Source organism: Podarcis filfolensis (assembly GCF_964270895.1).
Source record: "Podarcis filfolensis genome assembly, chromosome: 16".
Taxonomy (NCBI): domain Eukaryota; kingdom Metazoa; phylum Chordata; class Lepidosauria; order Squamata; family Lacertidae; genus Podarcis; species Podarcis filfolensis.
In genome coordinates this window covers 40001293-40020972 of record NC_139620.1, presented here as the reverse complement: position 1 = coordinate 40020972, position 19680 = coordinate 40001293, and the positions used below count along the sequence as shown (strand labels likewise).

The 19680-nt window shown below is 42.4% G+C and overlaps 2 protein-coding genes across 4 annotated transcripts in view; one reads left to right on the top strand and one right to left on the bottom strand.

The window, feature by feature from the left end:
* KNTC1 (kinetochore associated 1) overlaps positions 1–2719 on the bottom strand; it is an 86370-nt gene extending 83651 nt beyond the window's left edge. The window contains exons 1-2 of the mRNA XM_083589657.1: positions 2647–2719; positions 1595–1701 (exon numbers count right to left, since the gene is read on the bottom strand). Of these exons, the coding sequence (XP_083445783.1) occupies positions 1595–1690 (96 nt within the window). The 5' untranslated portion in view covers positions 1691–1701; positions 2647–2719. The remainder of the gene's footprint in view (positions 1–1594; positions 1702–2646) is intronic.
* RSRC2 (arginine and serine rich coiled-coil 2) overlaps positions 1–18692 on the top strand; it is a 220960-nt gene extending 202268 nt beyond the window's left edge. The window contains exons 1-11 of one of the 3 annotated variants that reach the window (XM_083590386.1): positions 7351–7445; positions 10347–10494; positions 11542–11585; positions 12301–12378; positions 13891–14103; positions 14585–14728; positions 14877–14999; positions 15458–15537; positions 15886–16118; positions 16800–16889; positions 18069–18692. In XM_083590386.1, the coding sequence (XP_083446512.1) occupies positions 12371–12378; positions 13891–14103; positions 14585–14728; positions 14877–14999; positions 15458–15537; positions 15886–16118; positions 16800–16889; positions 18069–18251 (1074 nt within the window). In that variant the 5' untranslated portion in view covers positions 7351–7445; positions 10347–10494; positions 11542–11585; positions 12301–12370 and the 3' untranslated portion in view covers positions 18252–18692. Of the gene's footprint in view, positions 1–7296; positions 7446–10346; positions 10495–11541; positions 11586–12300; positions 12379–13890; positions 14104–14584; positions 14729–14876; positions 15000–15457; positions 15538–15885; positions 16119–16799; positions 16890–18068 lie in introns of those variants that run through there. The other 2 variants (XM_083590385.1, XM_083590384.1) reach the window with 2 other exon arrangements.
* Positions 18693–19680: the final 988 nt, after the last annotated feature.

Genomic DNA, 19680 nt, shown 5'->3' with positions numbered 1-19680 from the left:
AGGACCTGGAACCAGTGAGCTCTTATTAGTTGTCTGGCAAGCAATTCAAAGTCTCACCAAGGACTTCCAGATCCCAGTTACTATTTCCACCACCACCACCCCTCTTTGGATTTGCTTTGGATTCAAGTGTGTATTCTGTACAGTTAAGTGTTGGTGCAGTTGTTGGAGCCCAGTGGGATCGGGAAGAGGTTGCCAGCCCTGAAGAGCCTTCAGCACTTGCCTCAAGTCTGAGTTGCACAATCATTACACAAAGATCCCAAGATTTGTGGAGTATTCTGCTCACAAGGTTTGCACTTTCATTTTTACTGCTTCACACTTAGCTACTTGTGCAGATCTATTCCACTATTCTTTGAACCTCTTGGAACTCAGCATTTAAGAGATAAGGGGTTGATTCTGTGAATATGAATTTGCAAAGGAACAATGGGATTAAGGTTTTTTCCTCAACTCTGTATGTTTATTTTATAACATTTTTCCTGTGAAGAAAAGGCATGTCATCTCTGCAGACACAAATTCACACTTTTGAGAACTGCAAAAACAAACATATGTGATAATATCTTCTCATTAGAAAAACTGCCCCAAATAATCTTACAGAAACCTCTGGAAGAGCATGACATTGTGAATGGATTAATGGAATTCATTTATCAAAAAATTAAAGCAAATCCTTATTTTCTGATGAACAGCCTTTGGACTACAGTGGTACCTCTGGTTAAGAACTTAATCCGTTCTGGAGGTCTGTTCTTAACCTGAGGTACCACTTTAGCTAATGGGGCCTCCTGCTGCCACCATGCTGCCGGAGCACGATTTCTGTTCTCATCCTGAGGCAAAGTTCTTAACCCCGCAGAGGACTTATGGTCCACAAACAATAATACTTTGGAGGTCCCAGGCCTCAAGGTTAGACTGGCCTCGACCAGGGCCAAAGCCTTTTCAGTCCTGGCCCCCATCTGGTGGAATGCTCTGTCGCAAGAGACCAGGGCCCTGTGGGATTTGACGACTTTCCGCAGGGCCTGCAAGACGAAGCTGTTCCACCTGGCCTTTGGTTTGGACTCAGTCTGACCCCCTTCTTTCTATGGGACCCTGTATGTAAGTGGCCTCCTTGGCTCTTTCTATCGGTCCATATGGAACCAGAACGGGTGGCTGGGCCTGGTGAACTTTTAATTCCTTACTCCTACAGTTATGATTCGTGGGTTCCCACTTAATTGTATTTTGATTTTAAATGTGATTCAAATTGTATTTTCAACTAATCGTTTGATTTTGTGTTTTTAATGTACGTATTATGTATTTGGTGCTAGCTGCCCTGAGCCCAGTCTTGGCCAGGGTATAAATAAAATTTATTATTTATTACTATTTATTATTTATTATTATAATAATAATGTGGCCCTCTGGAAGATCTAGATGCTGACCAGATACTACAGTCCATAATGCCATAGTAGTTTAACCTAAGTTATAGTCCCATTTCAACTGACAGGACAAATCATAGTCAATGGCACCTTTGAAACATCTGTCAACATGATTTTTACTTCAGTTTTAAAGTTATTCATTATACAGGTCTTTACATGGTCTTCTCTTGCAGTGATGCCACAAAAAGAAATTCTACCTTTTCGGACGAGGTGATTTTAACAAGGGTGTTTCTTTGATACAGGGCACCACTCCCTGTATCATCACCACCCAACAGCTCTACGGTATCCCACATGGCTTTATAACCTGGAGAAAATCAGAAGAGAAACTAATGAACAACATAGACCAGCAAAGTAATCATTTGAACCTTTGTATTAAGACAAAATGACCATGCTGTGTTTTTAAGCAATGTCCCCACAGGCAAAAATTTGAAATGCATTTATTTAGCTGGTAGAAATGTAGCAGAATAAGCTTTCCCTGTTGTGTGCGACTTTTATAACAGAATAAACGGGGGGAGGGGGCGAATTTAACTTTTAAAAATGATTATACGTCTTAAAATATATACTTTAAAAGTACAAGATTAAACATATCAAATGTATCACCAGTATTAGAGGCATGACCTGTGTTTTTCCTAGTATTCAATAAAATGTCTCCAGTTCTCAGTAAGATAATACCACACACATTAAAGAAGACAAAACTAACTAGTCAACTTAGCAGAAACATCAACACCATGAAACTCATTTTCCCATTCTTCAATTTTAGGAATATATCCTGCCTCCAATATACAAACATCACTCTATATACAGTTTTTCTAACTAATAAAAATATCATAAATAGCATTAAATCCTAAGGCTCTTTACACTATAATTTATGTATATTGGCTGTGAGAGACAGTAATAAAGAGTTCAAAACTTTAGGTTTTTCATATACAAATACAGTAGCTACTCCTCTGGAAAAATATAACTGCACTTAAATCTAATAAAATATTTTATCTACTAAAATATATTTTTAATATGTTTGTTTTAGCTTCTTTTTTTAAAAAAAAACCCCAGCCTGAGAGCGTCCTGTGTTAACATTTTCCTGCGTAATGGGAGAGAGGGGCGGACAGGCTGCTTCCCGGCCCGGCTCCCGCAGCAGCTCCCGAGCAGCCAGAAATCCCACAGGAGAAGCCCAGCCGCCTGGCAGCTCTGGAAGGCAACCCCCAAGCCTCGCCTCCCCGCCCGCTCCAGCCCCACCTGAGCCTCCCCGCACCCACCACGCGCACCTCTCCCGCCGCCTCAGACGCTCAAATTGGCGCGCACGCTCCTCAGTGGCAGTCGGCTACGGGACGCAGCGAGGGTCAAATATAGTCAGCGCACAGCGGGCGGGGCTGCTAGAAAACCCCGCCCGGCCACTAGAGATAGGAACGGGAAGAGAGATGTTTGGAAACCGACTTCTTGGTTCCTTAGAGCTGCCGCCCCCTTGGAAGAGCGGGGGAGTTGAGAGTGACCTGCAGAGACCCCGGGGTCGCTCCCCGATAGGCGTGCGCAGCGGGCTCCTCGGGAAGATGCCCGAGGGGGGGCAAACTGCCGGGCCTCTTGACCCTCCCGCAGCTTCCTCGCTTCTGGCCTTTCTTCCAGGAAAAAACAGTGCCGCTGCTGTGCACCCCTGAATGCACCCATTTTATTTCTTTCATAGGATTCATACACCACTTGATGGGGGGGGGGAGCCTCAAAGTGGTTTACAAAAAGATAGAACAAGGAAAGTTAGAAAAATTCACAAACCTATTCTAAAGTGCCCATTTGGCTATTGTTTCATTTCCACTGTGACCCATGCATAGAAAGTATGCACCCATTACCATACTATGTGACAGTGACAAAAAGAGGATTTTAGCTCTCAAGATCTACTGGTGTGTTTATTTTTTAAACATATTGTTATGAGTTTGTCTGAAGCCTGGACCCCCTTTCTAATTCCTGCATGACAAAAACTGAATTTAGCATGTTAAAATCCGGAGATTGCCTAGGTAAGGTAAAGGTAAAGGACCCCTGGACGGTTAAGTCCAGTCAAAGGCAACTATGGGGTGCAGCGCTCATCTCGCTTTCAGGCCAAGGGAGCCTACGTTTGTCCACAGACCGCTATCCGGGTCATGTGGCCAGCAGGATAAAACCGCTTCTGGTGCACAGAGGAGCGTGACAAGTGCCAGGGCACACAAAAACACTGTTTACCTTCCCACTGCAGTGGTACCTATTTATTTACTTGTGCTGGTATGCTTTCGAACTGCTAGGTTGGCAGCAGCTGGGACAGAGCAATGGGAGCTCACCCCGTTGTGGGAACAGCCAACCTTCGGAGTGGCAAGCCCTAGAAGCTCAGTGGTTTAGACTCGGCATGTCCAACTTCAAATAAGCTGCAATCTACTACCCAGTATAAAAAACTGGCAGTGATCTACCCATAGTCATTGGGGGCAGGGCTTTTGCCACTTCTTTAAGTGTTTCATCTTGAAGCGCCACCTTAATAAAATATGGCCTGCTATGCTCCAGAGGTAGTATAGAGAAAGTGTAGGATGGGGTTGCCAGCATCGAGTTCTGTCCAGCACTGCCTCACCAACTTGCCGCTGTCTCTGGTGCAAGGCAGGGAGAAGCTGCCCTTGCATTTAGGTAACTGTGTGTTAACTGGCTTTAAAGGGCTTTTACAAATACTTGTGGCATGGTGGCCTTTTTTTACATCCCACATTATGAAAGAAGTGTGCTCTTCTGGTGGCACTGAGGAGGCCATGATTGTTAAATTTGGTGGGAACCATGTGCCAACAGTTGGGCAGAGCGTTACGCTTTATGCTGTATGTTTTTCTTCTTCCAAAGATGTACTCCTTGCTGTCTGCCTCTTGTCACGTTGCTCTGCCTGGCTGGGACAAAAAGAGCAACCCAGAGCTTTGGAACAAGCTGTGACCCAACGACCAGTACAAGGTATGGTAGGAAATAATTAACTAGGGTTATGATGCTGGTTATCTTATAGGCCAGGGATGGGGAGCCTGGTGTCCAGCAGGATGTATGTATGATTTGCGGGGGGGGGGGGTATTGGGCTACAGGGTGGGCAATTTCAAAAGGCAATATAAGGGCTTGTGCCCCATTGTTTGGGGTTCTCCCTCCTGCATGTGGTGAGTGGGGACCCTGTTGCAACAGTTCCTTTAATAAAGATCAGGCTTACTAGTTGCTTTGCTTCTCAATATACAGTGGTACCTTGGTTTACGAACTTAATCCATTCCGGAAGTCCGTTCTTAAACCAAAGCGGTTCTTAAACCAAGGCGTGCTTTCCCATAGCGGCAGGGGACTAAATTTACAAATGGAACACACTCAACAGGAATCGAAACATGTTCTGCTTCCAAGGCAAAGTTCACAAACCATAACACCTACTTCCAGGTTTGCAGCGCTCTTAATCCAAGTTGTTCATAAACTAAGCTGTTCTTAAACAAAGGTACCACTGTGTTCTGGTTGGCCTCTGTTTTCTCCTACTGATAGAGAACCCACTTAAGGACTCTATACGGGCTCCGGAATACTGTACCCCATAAGGGAAAGGGAGCAGCTGTAGTATGCAAAGAAGAGCTGGTGGCAGCTAGACGCTCGGGTACCCGGAGTGGCACACGTGCACCTGAGGGGGGGTCAATCCCCCCAGGGGGTGGTTGGCACGGCAGCAACCTGCCCAGGGGAGATTTTGTCAGCCCCCCCCCCGGGATGACACCTGGGGTGGTTTGCCCGCCCCAGCCCCCCTTCCTACGCCCCTGGCTGGTGGGGCTAATACTCGATCCCCTCAGGCTGCATCACACATTGATTGGGAATAACCCATTTTCCTTTATATTGTCACAAGCCACCGAATCTCTGAGTGGTGTGAGAGTCCAGGGGTTCCAGGCACCTTCGCAAGGTCTAAGTTTCCTTTTGGAAGAGTACCCCATCCGTATGCTCCACTATCCCTGCTGCATATCCTTTGATGACAAAATAAAGGACTCCGATTCACAGTAGTACATGCACACAGTGATTTCTATACATTTCTCTCTATTAGACAACCTATGCTGGGTTCCCAGTGCCATAATAAAGCAAGGAAACCCCACTTTCTGGAATATATAAACTCACCAAAAATCAGCCAGAAAAATGGTGTTTTTTTTTGTTTCCAAAAGGTGGTGATCCAGGGATGGAGGAGAGGGGACCTGACTCATGGCAGAAGGAGCAGGGAGGCCATAATCCTCCAGATGTACCATCACACACTCAGGATTAGGGTTGTCATATTTTGAAAACAATGTCTGGGTGAAAATCAGCTAAATGTCCGGGGAAATCCGGCAATTGTTGTTGGCAGTGTTGGTTTTCCTGATTTCCCTCAAAATAGCTCAAAAATGTCCAATTTATTTGGAATTTTGCAAAACAAAACAACTAAATTTTTCCGTCTAGATTTTCACTTTTTGAAATATGGCAGCCCTACTCAGGATACCCCTCCCAATTTCCCAAACAGAGGCTAGCAGCTATGACAAAGGGACCAGACTAGGTGTTATCAGAAGGAAATGAGACCAAGGAAGAAGAAATAAAGATGCTGAGGGAGGCCTTCCTGACAAAAGGATATGTAGATATTTTCATTAGCTTGTGAGAAGTGAGTACTTGAACGATGCATGATTGACAGGGACATGTCTAGATCTCAGATTTCTGCCTGACACCATACCTTTTCTGTGACATACCTATGATGTTTTGATGATGCATGTTTTATTGGAAATATGTTGTTGTTTAGCCGTTTAGTCGTGTCCGACTCTTCGTGACCCCATGGACCAGAGCATGCCAGGAAATATAGGGAAATAAAGGACTTTTAAAAATGATGTAACCACAATTCTGGGCTTCTGGCTGTTTCGTCTTTGTTGTAGTCAGAAGTCTAGTTCTAAGAATAAAGTGATCAGGCCTGCTGGCTGCTGTTTTTGCTTCCGTCTCTTGGCTGAAGTCTTTTGCTTGTGACCTCCGATCTGGACCCGGATTCCCTCTAACAGAAATGAGGCACAGCAGAGACTGTGCTGTCTTTAGGATATATGGTTTATTTACACACACATATAAGACTACAATGGAGTTTACAGCATTGACACCCCACAATATTCTTGCTTTTCCCATAATTGCAGCATAGGGTTCAAACAGAAATCAAACATGCTCCAAAACGTGGCTGTGACCCTCTCTCCAGCTTGATGATTTTTACAGACTGCAACATTTCTGAAAAAACCCAAGCCGAAACTCTCTGAAACTCCTTCCTTTTGTCTTCTAACTAACTCTGTGCTGAAGGAGGGGCCTCTCTCTCTGGCATACCTAATGGCTCATCATTTTCCCTTTGTTCTCCTTAATGGCCTATCCTAGGCAATCTCCAGGGATGCAGGTAGTTAGCACTGTGGTCTAAAATTTTCAGGCATGTCCAACCAGTCCATCACGATTGACCAGTAGATCGTGGGATTGATCTTGGTCGATCATGGGATTAAATTAAAACCGCAAGTGGAAACAGGATAGATCTGCTTGGCTCTTGTTTTGTTTAAACTTGCAGTGGTGGTGTCCAAACTTTTTTCAAAGAGGGCCTTTTTTTAGGGTTGAACTTTGAACTTGTTAGGATTTTACCCCAGGAAATAATTTATGATTAAGGACTCTATTGCTTGTTTTAATTTGCCAGTCTAAATAGAGAGAGTGTATCGCAATATGATCCGATGTGCATAAAAATAAGTTGGAAAGCTTTTATCAAGTAGGTGACAAGTGTCAAAACCTGATGACACGCCCCCCCTGCAACGCATAAGCACCCCAAGGATCTCCGTCGCTGAACAACCTGGATGTCCCCTCTGCTCTTTTCATGCCTCTGCGCCTCTCGCGCTTCTCGCTCGCGCAGGCGCTCTTCCTTTCCTCCCTCCCCGCCCGGGGCCCGGGTTACATCCGGGAACCCTGGGAAGTGGGCGGGGCATCCCTGACCGCTCTCCGCCGCCGAGCAGCCGAGGCGTCGCGGGCGTTGGAGCCGCAGGGAGGAGCCGGAGCTGCCGGGCCGGCCAGGGGCCGCCTTTCCCGACCCCCGACATGGCGGTGAGCCCCTGCCGCTCCTTCTCGGGGGCCGCCGCCAGCGGCCGGGGGGGAGGCCGAGCTGGGCGGCGGGAGGCGCCGTCGTCTTCGCCAGCCAAGATGGCGCCCGCCTCCCGCTCGCCGCGGGGCCGGGAGGGGCGGGGGGGGGAGCTGCCTCGGCCGCCTCCGCGGAGCCCCTCCGCCTTCGGCCCTGGAAACGTCCCCGAGTTCGGCACCTCCGTTTCAACGTCACTTGGGGTTTTGGTGTTGATGGCGCGAGGGAGGGGCGGTTATTGGTTTGCGAGTGTTTTCCCTCAGTATTATGTATTTTCCGTTTTTAGCTTGCATTTCTATGTTGTGAACCGCCCCGAGATCTGTGGTAAAGGGTAGTATACAAATTTAATTAGTAATGATATATTCGCACATGTTTCTAAGAGGTTTCCTCTCCTCTCCACACTCCTGTTGACTGTTTTAGATCGCAAGGTAGAGGCACCGTCTCTTTCCCTCCCCCAAAAAAGTCTGTATGAGTGGTACAATATTTGATATTAGGCCCTTTTATAAGTGTGGCTGTTATTTGATGGCTCGGTTCCATGTGTTTTTGCACAGAAAGGCCCACTATATTCAGTTGGTCTTCTTTCCAGGTAAATGCATGAAGGTTCTCACGGTTCATGCTCACCTATATATAATGTTTTTATTAAATACTTTGTAAATAAGGAAAGCAGGGGAGAGCTAGTTAAATTAACAATGCTAAGTTAAATATAGAGTCTGAGGAAAGGGATTATTTTGAGGGTGATGATATATGGGGCTTTGGGGAGAGCCCTAACGTGAGTTGGGGTGGGAGAAGGAAATGTGCCATTATGTGGTAACTTGAAAAATTGTGCAACTTAAACCTCAGCAGAACTGACAGAATTGTTGTTATTATTGGATCCCTAACAACTTGATCCTTTTATGCTTAATAACATTACTGAGTTCAACGGAACTCACTCCAGCTTTGTAAGGAAGCCCCACAGAAGTTAGTAGTCTGGGGGTTGGGGAGGACTTAACTTGTCCCCACCCCCTGCTGCTGATCTCTCTTGGACCTGGAGTGAGATTCTTGTTTCTTGTGTTTCCTGCAGAGGAGGGGCAGAGCGCTCTCACTCGCTGACCTGCGTGGAATGCCATGTGCTTGCCAATATGTGGCTTTGTGTCATCTATGTCTATCAGGCTAGTGCTTAAGCACAAGGATGGCATCATACACAGCAAGGGTTCTTAACCTGAGGTCCATGGATGCACTTTGAGGGTCCTGTGAACCAGGCACCCCAATATGATTTGTTCCCAATGTAATAAGATAAATTGTATGCAAAACTTTGTGCATGTTTATGGGTAGGGTGTCCATAGCTTTCATTAGAATCTCCAAAAAGGATTGTAACCACATACAGTGGTACCTCGGGTTAAGTACTTAATTCGTTCTGGAGGTCCATTCTTAACCTGAAACTGTTCTTAACCTGAAGCACCGCTTTAGCTAATGGGGCCTCCTGCTGCCGCTGCGCCGCCGGAGCACAATTTCCGTTCTCATCCTGAAGCAAAGTTCTTAACCCAAGGTAATATTTCTGGGTTAGCGGAGTCTGTAATCTGAAGTGTATGTAACCTGAAGCGTATGTAACCTGAGGTACCACTGTATATAGGATTACGTCACAGCATGTCCCATCAGAACATACACTGGGACTTGCTTCTGAGTAAGCATTTATAGGGTCTAGCTTCCAACAGTGCACTCTTCCAATGGGCACACTAACCACTGCACCACAGTGGCTCTCACTGGGCTGAACCGTTTTTCTTTCAGTTTGCAAAGTCATAGGTTCTGTGATAGGTGGAGCTGCTGGTAAGGGACATTGTCTCACTCTGTCCATTCATGCCCACGTAATGTGATTATTTTAAAAATTCTAATGTTTTTATTTCTGTAGAGGAAAGCATTCCCCTGTAAATGGTACAGGAGCACTCATGCAAACATTTAAAAAAGTAGGGGGATGCTCCACCATTTCAGTATCATTGGTTTCTTTGAAGGTTTGCCCCCACCTCAAATTACCATTGCAGTTGTAGTGTGTTACACATTCCCAAACTTAAATCCCTCTGTGCTCTCTATACAACCTGTTTTGCTATGGCTGGTTGCAACCCTCTAAATACCACTAATTGCAAAAAGAACGAAATAAATTCTCTACAATTAGAAAAATAGAAGGTGGTGCTGCATGGGGGGGGGGTGGCAACTAGCTTTTTTTTCTATCCCAGTTTCTAACACTGCTGCCCTTCAGTAGATCTCAGGGCAGTTCACAGCATAAAAATACAAAGTATTATATATTGGATTTAAATGTGCTTAAAATAAGACTCTATTTGGAAAGTGCATGTTGTAGGTAAGTTGCTGTAATGCATTAAAATATGCCTCAAACTGTGCTGCATTGACTTCTATTGTTGGGAGTAAAGACCACAGTTGCTGTGCCTGGTGGCGATAAAGAGATGGAAAATTTAATAGGCCAAGGACTGATGTGTCATTCTCTTTGAAAATTTACTAATCAAAACATCTAAAATCACCTGAGGTACAGAAAAGAAGCAATTCAAAGAAGGAACTATGGGTTGCTTTATCAGTATCTGTTGACATAGATGTCACTGAGGAGGAACATCATTTTTGGATTGGATACAGAAAATCCATCTCATTCTTCTGCAGTAGAAAACATTGTAGTGCTTGAATTTGGGTATTTTAACACCCTATCTAGTGGCTGTGGACTTGATTTCCTACTAGTGGAATATATAGCTTTGACAATTCAACATTAACTAGTTTCTGGATGTTTGTGATGATTAAAAAATAATGGTCTAGAATGCTTCAGGCAGTTAAGTTACTTTGCGATAGAGTGGTGGTGAACTATGTAACAATAACAATATTTCATTTCATCATAGGCTAGTGATACAGAGCGAGAGGCAATAGCTCCAGAGAAATCATCTCCTGATAGAGAAAAGAAAAAAGATGCATCTAATTCTCCTAGAACTTCAAAACATCATTATTCAAGGTCACGTTCACGATCAAGAGAGAGAAAACGAAAGTCAGGTATGGAAGCCTCTAGCTGTTAAGAGTTTTCCCTATAAAAACTTGCTGGTGCATAAACTTGTGATTTAGTGGTAGTGTGTAGTTAGGCTGCTAACCTAAGCATGTTTACTTAGAGGTAAAATTTAATTCAGTTCAAATTATTGCAACTTCCAAGTAAACAATAACGTTTTAGATTTATGTGCATGTCCTTTTGAGGTCTACGTTTCAGCCTCTTAAAAATGTGAAATTTCTCAGCACTTTAAGCTTCAGCATCATGTTAAGGGTTGAGAGTTGGAGTAGGTGAGGAGCAGAAAGGTAACATAGATGTGAAAATGCTATTTCAAATAATAATTATATTATAATAATTTATTATTTATACCTTGCCCATCTGGCTAAGTTTCCCCAGCCACTCTGGGTGGCTCCCAATCGAGTGTTAAAAACAATACAGCATTAAATATTAAAAACTTCCCTAAACAGGGCTGCCTTCAGATGTCTTTTAAAAATAGGATAGCTGCTTATTTCCTTGACATGTGATGGGAGGCTGTTCCACAGGATGGGCGCCACTACTGAGAAGGCCCTCTGTCTGGTTCCCTGTAACCTCACTTCTTGCATTGAGGGAACCGCCAGAAGGCCCTCGGCACTGGATCTCACTGTTCGGGCTGAATGATGGGGGTGGAGATGCTCCTTCAGGTATACTGAGGCCGAGGCTGTTTAGGGCTTTAAAGGTCAGCACCAACACTTTGAATTGTGCTCGGAAATGTACTGGGAGCCAATGCAGATCTCTCAGGACCGATGTTATGTGGTCCTGGCGGCCACTCCCAGTCACCAGTGTAGCTGCTGCATTCTGGATTAATTGCAGTTTCCGAGTCACCTTCAAAGGTAGCCCCACGTAGAGCGCATTGCAGTAGTAAGTGGGAGATAACTAGAACATGCACCACTCTGGCGAAATAGAAATGTAAACCATTGAAATATTTTAAGTACTGGGTATGATTGGGAATGGCATGTCTGTAAAGAATGAAAATCCTTTTCCAAGCACCTTTGCTTGACAATAAATGTTTTATTCCTTAGATAATGACGGGAAAAAGTACAGAAGTCGGAGCAGAAGCAAAGAGGTAATTAATACTTTGTAGTGCTTAGGTAATTGTACAAGATGTATTTAAAAGTACATCATAGCATGTGTAAATCTTAGTATATAAATGTCTTAATGGTAAGTACAAAAAATGATAATTCAGAAAAATGGGCTTGGAGAGAGAAGCATGACTGAAGCCATCATTATGACAAAAAGGTAACAGTTGACAAAAGTTCACTGACAGATTAACTGTGGAAACAGCCACAATAAACATTTCTTTGGAGAAATAGGATTGGTATATTTGATTCTCACAGAGCTTCCATTGACCAGAGTTCTCCTCAAGAATTTGCAAAGGTGTTCTCCCTGCCCCCAATCTTATCCACTTAGTTCTTAAATATCCACTTAATATTTTAAGTTTTCCTATGGTGCCAGTGCATTTGGCAGGGTTTGTAAAAGTAAATCAAAGGCAAGGGCACTGAGATGAGGCAGTGGTAGTGATAACATTGTTAGGTAAGCCAGTTGCCTCCAGTGGTGAAGTAATATCAGTGGAGGAGCCCTAGCAGTAGCCAGAAGGTTAGCCAACTTCTGATGGGGTAGTGTTAGGCTAGAGAGAGAAGGGGCCAGTTCTAATGTGGGGCCAGGGACCTTTTTCTCTTTACCCAATGGAAGCTCTGTTTTAAAAAGAAATTAGAGTATTTGTGAAATTGATTATATTGTTTAGATCACATGATAACATTTCTATAATAAATCATACTCAGCGTGCTAATGCGCGAAGAGACTGAACTGAAGACGCTCCAGACTCAGATAGCAAAATTATAAGCCTACTTCATGATAAGGTAACTATTAGTCATTCAAACTCATATTTCCCTTTAAAAAGCAACTTAAATCGGTTATGGGATATTATGGTGGTTTTAAATACAAAGTGTATATTTAGAAGACTGCTCCATTATGTTAAAGTAAGAAAATCTTTCACTAAACTTAAAAATTTTTGTGTAGAAGGAGGATTACATGTTAAAAGTTTGTTTTAAAAGGCTGGTTTCTTTATGTACAAGTTCTTTATGTACAACCTGTACACCTTAGCTTTTAAATTCAATGGGGAATAACTGGCGGTGATATTTGAAACTGCTGTGGATGTCTTAAAATCTGTAACATTTCAATAGCTGTTGAATTAATGCACTGACTTTTATGGTTCTAGTGAGACAATTGAAAGGAAGAAGGGCAGAAGGGTATGGGCATTGCACCTGTGTGGAGGCATGCCCACCGCAGGAAGCTCACAGATTACCCCTACCTTGTGGAGGGTTCATTCCATGTTTGCGGGCTGGCTTGCCCATTTCCTGTATATAATAAGTGGACTCTTTGCACTATTTGTTTTACAACAAAATTCTAATGATCTTTCTTCAGTGGGTGTACAAGTGACTGAAAAAGTAGCCCAAATGGATCTAATTGATGTTACGAACTACTTGAAACAAAAACTCACCACCTACTATGTCTAAGATGAACACGTATTAAAATCTCTATAGAGTAGGAAGGTGATATTTCTTTGCGTAGCCAACTCTCTTTGGCAGTTGTTGATGGGCAGTATTGTCTTTCAGTGGGGTTAGTTGCACCTGGAAGAAGCAAAGTAGTAGTTGAAGCACCTAGGATTTACCTTTACTTCTACCTGTGGGTGTGAGTTTGGGGATTTAAAAAATAATAAAGACTCACATGGTCTGAGTAGAAATCTATCCATATACAATTAACTTACAAAGAAAGAAAGTTACTGAGATAATAAGAAATTTGGGTAAACTGGCCTTATATGGTAAGAGATTTCTTCAAAGAAAATAGCACACAGACTGCTGCAGATTCAAAACATGACAGTTGGTCTTATTGGACCTCTATAGTGTAAGACTTTAGGCTTGAGATACTTATTTATAATATTTAGAAAGTGGGCCAGTGCAGGTACTTCCAAGCTTTCTTAATTGCTGATGAGCTTGTACATAAAACGTTTAGACAGTTCTCCTGTGTATGCTTATCCCATCCAGCTTTTGAGCATAGGGGTGGAAAAACATGGTCACTATGCATGAGGTAACCAAACACTAGAGAGGCTGTTGTTCTATCTAATGCTGTGAAACTGGTAATGGTGTGAGTTGCTTTAACAACACGGTACAAAAATGTTTGAAAAGTGTGGGATGGGAAACGGGAGGAGGAATGATAGCGAGCATCTGCAACATTGTGTAGCTGATGGTGTTAAAAGCCATCACAGTTGTCTGGGCCACACTCCTAAGGTTACTAATGTTGCATCACAACATATCATTCTTTATCTGCTGATGCCCATACTAACTCTCTTTGTTGCACTATTTTCCTGAAAGAACCAACTTCTTCTTAAAACAGGCAAGAAGACATGGGTCCAAAGAGAAGTCCTCGAAGAAGCACAAATTTGAAGACCATAACGACAAAGAACACTCTTCTGATAAAGGAAGAGAGAGCCTGAGCACTTCAGAAAATGGTGAGGAACGGCATAAGCGCAAGGAGAGGAAATCCTCAAGGGGACGAAGTCATTCAAGATCTAGGTCTCGTGAAAGGTATACTTAACAATTTCTACTTTGGAAATGCTTCCGTGTTCTTTATGCTCTTGTTCTGTTAGACGTGCCCAGCTACACCTTCATCCTTTGTTCCAGCATACCTGGTGCAACATCACAGATGTGCCAGATCGGTTTTTTTGTATGGGTTGGTGTTACTGTTTGTAACTTTTTTGATTCTGAGGATCAAGTGGCCAGTGTTTCAGCTGTTTTTCCTTCCCAGATGTAGGATTTGTTTACTGTAACCCTTTTGCCAAATCTTTAGGTTATGCCACAAATTTGTTTTACAGAATGAAAATACTTAGTAGTGTTCAGGCCACTGACTTCATTTGAAGTTACACTATTTGTAGATGAGCCCAAAACTGACAGCTTTTTGTGACCTCTCAGTAGAAGATAATGCGCAGGTTTCCTTTGCATCTTGTTGCTATTAAATGTGAATAATAAAGCTAGAAAATGTTACCAGAAGTTTGGAATGTGTTTGCAGGCGTCACCGTAGTAGAAGCCGTGATAGAAAAAAGTCACGATCTCGAAGCCGAGATAAAAAGCGACGTGTAAGATCACGTTCTAGATCAAGATCTAGACACAGACATCGGAGCAGGAGCAGAAGCAGAACTAGGAGCAGGAGCAGGTATGTTAAGTTCTTTCTTTTTTCCTTGAGATAAAAATCACAAGGTCGGTGCTAGCAGTTGGAAGTTGCACTCTGAAGAGCAGGTAGATACAGTTAATTTATGGTCAAACAGTCAAATAATTACATGATAAAATACCTTTACCTGCAGAGAAAGAAAGAAGAGACCTGAAAAGCCCAGAAGATTCAGTAGAAGTCACAGCCGAACTCCAAGTCCACCTCCTTTTAGGGGACGAAACACAGCAATGGATGCACAGGAAGCATTAGCTAGAAGGTACTATGAATTTTTTGGCCTTGAGTTTATAGAAGCCAAGAACTTACTCTGTTTACCTTTTACTGACTTAGAGTAGAAGCACAGCATGCAAGCTTTGAGGGGGGGGGACCATTGTCATTCTCTACACACCCCTGCACCAAATTTTAACATATTAAAATGTGGAGAGCTATTTTAGGCACTGATACCTAGATGAAGTCAAAAACATAGTGTACTCACAACATTTTTGCTTGATGTATTTGCACTTTTATCAATACACAACTGAAAAGTACCTTTGCTATAGTGAAAGCTAGAAACGTACAACACAGAACCACTCCGTTATGTGCTTTGAGTTGGAGGGTTCTATGAATGCCCTTCAGGAATAACATAACAATTGTTAGTATAAAAAACAGGGGAAAAGAGATCAATGTGGGGAAAAATAATAACTTTTGATCACTTGATTTATTCTGCATATTTCCTAGATTGGAAAGAGCAAAAAAACTTCAAGAACAGAGAGAGAAAGAACTGGTTGAAAAACAGAAGCAACAAGAAATGGCTGCTGGTAATTCTGTTTTTATGAACTGCTAGAACATAATAAATAGTAGTGGAAATATTTATAGCTTCAGATTGGAAAGCTATAAAAAGAAGAAACCTCATTTGCTTTAAAATACAGCAACAGAAACTTCTCTATTTCACTATTCAAACTTTTCTCTTTTTTTGACAGTCCCTAAAAATAGTTGCATCACCAGATAAATGCTTAGAGAACTAGCAAAAGCTGTCTAAGGTCTTTCAATTGGCTAGCTTGTACTTAATGCCCATTAAGATGAAACTTTTTACTTAGTCCACGTTTCTGAGATTTAAAAAAATTATGGAAGCTTCTTCTTGTATAACATGTTAATGTTCATTTTAGCGGCTGCTGCCACCGGCACTTCTGTCATCAATGTTGCAGCTCTTCTGGCCTCTGGAACACAAGTCACTCCTCAGATAGCTATGGCAGCTCAAATGGCAGCCCTGCAAGCAAAGGCCCTGGCAGAGACAGGAATAGCTGTTCCAAGCTATTATAATCCAGCAGCAGTAAATCCCATGAAGTTTGCTGAACAGGAGAAGAAGCGGAAAATGCTGTGGCAAGGCAAAAAAGAAGGGGTATTTTTCTTTGTCTAATTATTCCACTTTGTGCCTTGGGAATTGTTGAAGACAAGGACATAACTTGTGATATTCCTGCATTGCAGGAGGTTGGACTAGATGACCAACGGGGGTCCTGTGATTCTGTGATACAATGGGCACAAGCCACATGTCAGCAAGAGGGGCCTCTTAGTAGCACACAGAACATTTAGCCATCTAATTGTCATACTTGGCAGTGTAACCATTGTTTTATTTTTTTAAAAATCTGGTATGTTCAGAATTCTAACGAGCACCTGCCATCGTAATCTCAAGTGTCTTAAGGTCTACAGAGCCAGTAGGTGGTCTAGTTGACATGTTGAATAGCTGTCAAAAAAGACTTACTATGAAAAGTTGAGAAGGGGCACTTGTCCTAAGGGTGCTGGGATTAAAAATATTTGCTTAATCTTCACTAAACCAGCAGTCCTGCAACGTTCTTATTTACATTATTGAAAGTTTTAGGCTTGCAGCCAGATTGTTTGTTTCTAGTTCCAGTTCCAAAGGAAACATGTTAAAACCAGAGTGTGTGAGAAATACTTTAGGACCGGTTGCATGTTAGTATATTTAAACAGTTTCCCCCATTGTATCAACAGATCTATAAATCAAAATGAGTTGCAAATTTTCCTATGTGTCATATATGTAATAAATCACTTTGTGTTTCTATAGGATAAATCACAATCGGCAGAAATCTGGGAGAAACTGAACTTTGGAAACAAGGACCAAAATGTCAAATTTAGAAAATTAATGGGTATTAAGGTATGTGAAATGTAGAAAAACTCATAACTGAAATTGCTTTCAAGTAAGAGCTCAGGTTAAACGACTCTCTAGAAGCGGTTCAAATCGGCATATACAGCAAGACGCCATTCACTGCAGATTCTGGCCCAGAACTAGGTGGTCAGTTTAATACATTGCCAGTTCAGTAGGCCTCCAGTATAATCAGGGGAGGTATATGAGCCCACAAAACCTAACTTCAAAATAGAAATTTAATTACGTAATTATTAAGAGTGAGCCAGCAATAAATCACACAGATTATGTGCTATTAAATGTAATACACTTATATGAGCACAAGTGGAGTTAACTCTGTATTAGAAGAAACAGTATCTGCTCAGGAGTACCAAACCCACTGAGCACAGGAACTCTTCTTCGGAAGGTCTTCCGCATGAGACATTTGTGGGGACTGAACGTCCTCACCTTCCCACAGGTGGTTAAGTCTCCTCCTCTCCCAGATCTTTCCCAAGCAATCTGAGATGGTGGCAGTGTGCTGGCCTTCATTCCTCCCACTTCATGTCTCTCCTGGTGCTGGGAGACCAGGGGGGATGGGAGCTTGTTGCGGCAGGAGGGGGAGATTCCCCCCCCCCAATACGTTTTCAACAGTGACTCAGATGAGTCTGCTGCTTCTGATTCTGCACATCTCTCTGCCACAGATTCCCTTCTCACTAAGCCCTGTTACTTCTTCAGCTTCCGACACCTCCTCCCAGTCTTCTCCCTCTGACCATTATCGCCCCAGCTTTGGGGGTTCCCCAGCTGGTGCCTCCCACTATTCCTCTGCATCCAGCCAGTCCATGACAAGTACTAGATAAGCTGTAATATTCCAAGGAAAAGTAAAAATGTGTTGGGTTGACCCAGGGGAGATTACATCTTTAAACCTTAAATTCTTGGCAAATTCTTTTGCAAAATGTTTCTATAAACCTACACCAAAATGAATTAATGAAGGTTACGTGTGCTATATATCCTTGAAACTGATAACATATTTCCCCAGGCATTTGCACTCTGCATTTACTTGCTCTGGAAATTCCAGCTGCAGAAAAGATGCTTTAATGAATGAATTGCCAGAATAATAGATGACTAGTTTGCCAGAATAATAGATGACTAGTTTAGAGGACATACCTGTTAACATATTTTAATAAAAATAATAATATATTATTTCAATTCTAGAGTGAAGAGGAAGCTGGTGGTAGTAGTTCGGTGGATGAAGAAAGTTACAAGACTTTGAAACAGCAGGAAGAAGTATTCAGAAATCTAGATGCACAATATGAAATGGCAAGGTCACAGACACACACCCAAAGAGGGATGGGATTGGGATTCACATCTTCGATGCGAGGAATGGATGCTGTTTGAAAGAACGTGATCTTAAAGCCTGGGACTTTGTCAAAGATTATTGTTCAGATATTGGGTCCTTGTTCACCAAAGGCTAGCATTCTAGCTTGCATGGGGTGTTGCATTGACTTTAATTTATTGACATTACAATTTTTGTAAATATCAGATCAGTGATAACTGGTGTTCCATGTTGTAATCAGGTTATACTCACTTCCATTATACTTGACAGAGCTGTAGGAGGACATTTTTAGTTCTGTGTTTCAAAACAGAACAGGTGAGGATAAACTCATACATGGATATTTTGTGTCCACTGTCTTGTGTACTTTTGTACTTTAACCTTGTACAGTTATTTTCAACTCTTGAAACATAAAACACATTGTGTAGGTGTTACTCTAGCAGACTGGGCCAGTGGGTGCATAATGCAGTGCAAAAACCTGGTTAATAAAGATGTTTTTTCTCAAATAGTACTGTTTTTAAGTTCAGTGGATGAATTGCTCAGAGCTTAATTTTGTACAATTCATTATAACTTTATGTCTAGAAAGAAGCTTACTCCAACATAACTAGAGCGGAGCAAAATTGAGTTTTCATGAGTTCCTGCATTATGCTACTGCAAGCCCTTGCTCAGGAGATACTCTCCTCTAGGCAGAGTTCTCACTGGACTCACTCTAGTCTTATTCCAACCTGCCCAAACAAGTGGAAGTAAACCATACCATATCTAACAAGATGAATGTTACCATGTCCCGTGCCTGCTTATTCTAGCAGTAGGTTTTGATAAAAGCTTTTGGCAACGTAAAACTATCACCACCAGCTCAACATTTGCAATGTGACCTGTATGAAAAACATGTTTTTCATAATATGCTGTGTGGGGGCTTTATATCTTCTAGTTAGGCTATGTAATGTAATAAAAAAGTTGCATAGCAACAGATTATTTTGCACTGCAACTTTTGACCCGTAACTTTTGTTGCATGTTAAGATTCTAATGCCCATGTAATGTGGCATGTCTCCTCAGTTTTAGTGAGTATAATGTTTATTATTAAATAAGATTAGGATAGCTGTTGAAGAAGAGAACTGAAACTACCACTAGAAGTGTTGTAAGATCAATAGGTAATCTCTTTGCAGAATCACTTGTCAGTAATTCTTGTTCAGTTATTGAGCCCTTGTTCACGCAAAGCTAGCATTCTAGTTTGCATGGGTGGTCTGGAACAGTAGTCTGGAATTTTGATACTGTCTGCCCCAGATTGACTTCTCATGCTGTTTTTCTCAAATGGTACTCTTGCGATAGTTCCAAGGGCTTCATATGCTATAGAGTTACAAAAGTAAGTTTGATTAAAATTGAAATTGAAGCCCACAGACTTCTGTGGAATTTATTCAAAGGGAAATAACTGAAAGAGGTAGGGAGTGCTTGGTGATGGATTGCGTCAATGGACTGCTGTATGCTTTTCTGTACCCA